The sequence below is a fragment of the Dipodomys ordii genome, unplaced genomic scaffold (assembly GCF_000151885.1).
Source record: "Dipodomys ordii isolate 6190 unplaced genomic scaffold, Dord_2.0 Scaffold10137, whole genome shotgun sequence".
Classification (NCBI taxonomy): domain Eukaryota; kingdom Metazoa; phylum Chordata; class Mammalia; order Rodentia; family Heteromyidae; genus Dipodomys; species Dipodomys ordii.
Genome location: NW_012277349.1, coordinates 1 through 2,512, shown reverse-complemented (window position 1 = coordinate 2,512; position 2,512 = coordinate 1). Strand labels below are relative to the sequence as shown.

At 42.3% G+C, this 2,512-nt stretch overlaps 1 protein-coding gene across 2 annotated transcripts; it reads left to right on the top strand.

Moving 5' to 3' along the window:
- The first annotated feature begins 272 nt into the window (after positions 1 to 272).
- Positions 273 to 2,337, top strand: LOC106002414 (tropomyosin alpha-3 chain-like). Of its 2 annotated transcripts, none has more exons than XM_013037296.1 (3): positions 273 to 417; positions 533 to 603; positions 1,874 to 2,337. In XM_013037296.1, the coding sequence occupies exons 1-3, from the start codon at positions 304 to 306 to the stop codon at positions 1,965 to 1,967; spliced, it is 279 nt and encodes a 92-aa protein (XP_012892750.1). In that variant the 5' UTR covers positions 273 to 303; the 3' UTR covers positions 1,968 to 2,337. The 2 variants fall into 2 exon arrangements, with proteins under 2 accessions (XP_012892750.1, XP_012892749.1); XM_013037295.1 differs by lacking the exon at positions 1,874 to 2,337 and adding an exon at positions 1,258 to 1,856.
- Positions 2,338 to 2,512: the final 175 nt, after the last annotated feature.

Sequence of the window (2,512 nt, the reverse complement as noted above, 5' to 3'; positions counted from 1 at the left end):
AAAAAAAGCTGGAAGTGGCACTGTGGCTCAAGTGGTAGAGCACTAGCCTTGAGCTGAAGAGCTGAGGGACAGTGCCCAGGCCCAGAGTTCAGGCCCCACAGCAGGACCCAAAAACAAAACAAAACAAACAAAAAACAATAAAAGGCACCTTTTTTTTTTTTGGTAGTATTAGGGTTTGTACTTAGGGCTTGCCTGTTTGGCTAGCACTTACCACTTGAGCTGTGCCTCCAGCCCTGCTTTCATCAACCCTGTTGATAAAATCCTCAGAATCACTGCTACATTCATTCTCTTTTTGGCAGAGGTATGAAAGTTATTGAAAACCGGGCATTAAAAGATGAAGAAAAAATGGAACTCCAGGAAATCCAACTCAAAGAAGCTAAGCACATTGCAGAAGAGGCAGATAGGAAGTATGAAGAGGTAAGCCTGTCAATTTGTTTGCTCTCTCTCTTCTGTGACATTGGGTTTCTGCAAAGATTCATAAAGGAAATGGCTCCTTTGCTTCTCTAAAGCTATACCGGGATCTTCTCTGCAGGTGGCTCGTAAATTGGTGATTATTGAAGGAGATTTGGAACGCACAGAGGAACGAGCTGAGCTGGCTGAGTCGTGAGTATTCTGCTGCGTAGATACCATTCTGTCCTTCCCCTTTGGCTTTGGGGCACTAATATGAAAAAACTAGCATTCCTTCAACCTTGTTAAACAGGGCCTAGGGGATGGGAGTTAATCTGTGGTGATTTTTTAGCCTCTAAGGATGGCTTTGGACTTACTTTCTTAATTTGACACGTGACAGGTAACAACAAATGAGGCTTGCTTATTTCTTCCTGGGAAGGGTTACAAATTTAGAGTGATGATAGATGGTGAGCAATTCCTTGGAATACCCTACTGGGTCTTTCTACTCGAAACCTCTTTTTTCTTGAGACATTGAAGTACCTAATACTGACTTAAGAGCTGATGTCTGTTTTTGTCACTTTGCCAATCTGCTGGAAAATTTTACATCAGGAGCATATATTAACTATACCCCCTTTGGTATCTTATTGGCCTTGTATAACAAAGTCGGCTGATGCATATATGTTTGTACTTTCCTTGCATTTTCCTCTTCTGTACATGACATATCATGACCATGGTCATGTTTTTTTGTTTCTTTTTTTTTTTTTAATTTTTCCCCTCATTTTGCTACTTGTTTTTCTTGCTGTGTTCCTTTTTGACCTTTCTCCCTCCCCACAACCTGGCTTGTGCCATTCCCGTGACTATCACTAACAGCCGTTGCCGAGAGATGGATGAGCAGATCAGACTGATGGACCAGAACCTGAAGTGTCTGAGTGCTGCTGAAGAAAAGGTACTAACCATTAAACCCACAGATAGTTACATGTATGGTGTGGTTTTCTTTGTTTTTTGTTTCTGTTTTGCAGCTGCCTCCCCTCCACTGGTTGACTTGTTGAGTGCTTTGCCATCTCTTCATGGAATGCTCCATTCTTCCTACTTGGCATCTTTCATCTCTTTCTTTCCCTAGTTGCTTTACTGCCTCCCACAGGGTCTTTCCTTTCTTTGGGTGATTTGGGGGACTGTTTGGGTTGGGTATCTTATTCCCACATCCCCTAGTAGCCATTATAACTTGTTCCTGGTAATTTTTTTCATGTGGTCTTTTCTTTATTAATATCTGAACATTTTGAGTCCCAGAAGGTCCAGCTTCTGACATGTTAACAGAGGGAGGAGGGTTGATGCTTGCTCAGGTTACCTAGGAACTTCTTTTCCCCAATAAGCCTTTCAACTCTTTCTATACATATAGGTTCAATTCATGTCTGTGTGTCTCTCTCCCTTTTTTTTTATTCTCTTCCTCTTCCCCTTTCCTCTCCTGCGGTATTTAAAATATTCACAGTAAGTGTTCTGAGCTGGAGGAGGAGCTGAAGAATGTCACCAACAACCTCAAGTCTCTTGAGGCTCAGGCGGAGAAGGTAGGGGCTGGTTTGTGAAAGTGACAGGCTTTGGGGCCTGGGCCCAGCTCTACCCTTGGTAAAAAACTGGAGATAATTCAATGAGAAATGTCTTCCTTCCCACCTACCATCCATCCAAATTCTGAGTTTAATGTTATTTCCTGTGTACTTTGACTGCTTAGGCCTGGAGTCATATGTTCTTCAGTCTGCTAAAAGACTTTTAGCAAGATGGATGAGCAGATCAGACTGGTGGACTAGACCTTTTTACCTAATACTGCTGTGCCCAAATAGACATTGTAGCAGATAACATCAGTTTTGAGACCTAATAAGCAATCAAGACTTGGCTTCTCTTTACCATCATGGGGGAATGTTTCCAATTATGTGAACACAGAGTTTCAATATTCCCTCGCATTAAGCTGGAGAAAGGAAGAATATATTAGCTTAGGTTGATATCAATAATCAACAATTAATTCCAGGGCTGGGAAGGTAGCTCAGTGGTAGAGCACTTGCCTTGCATGCATGAGGCCCTGGGTTCAATTCCTCAGCACCACATAAGCAAAAAGAAAAAAGCTGGAAGTGGCGCT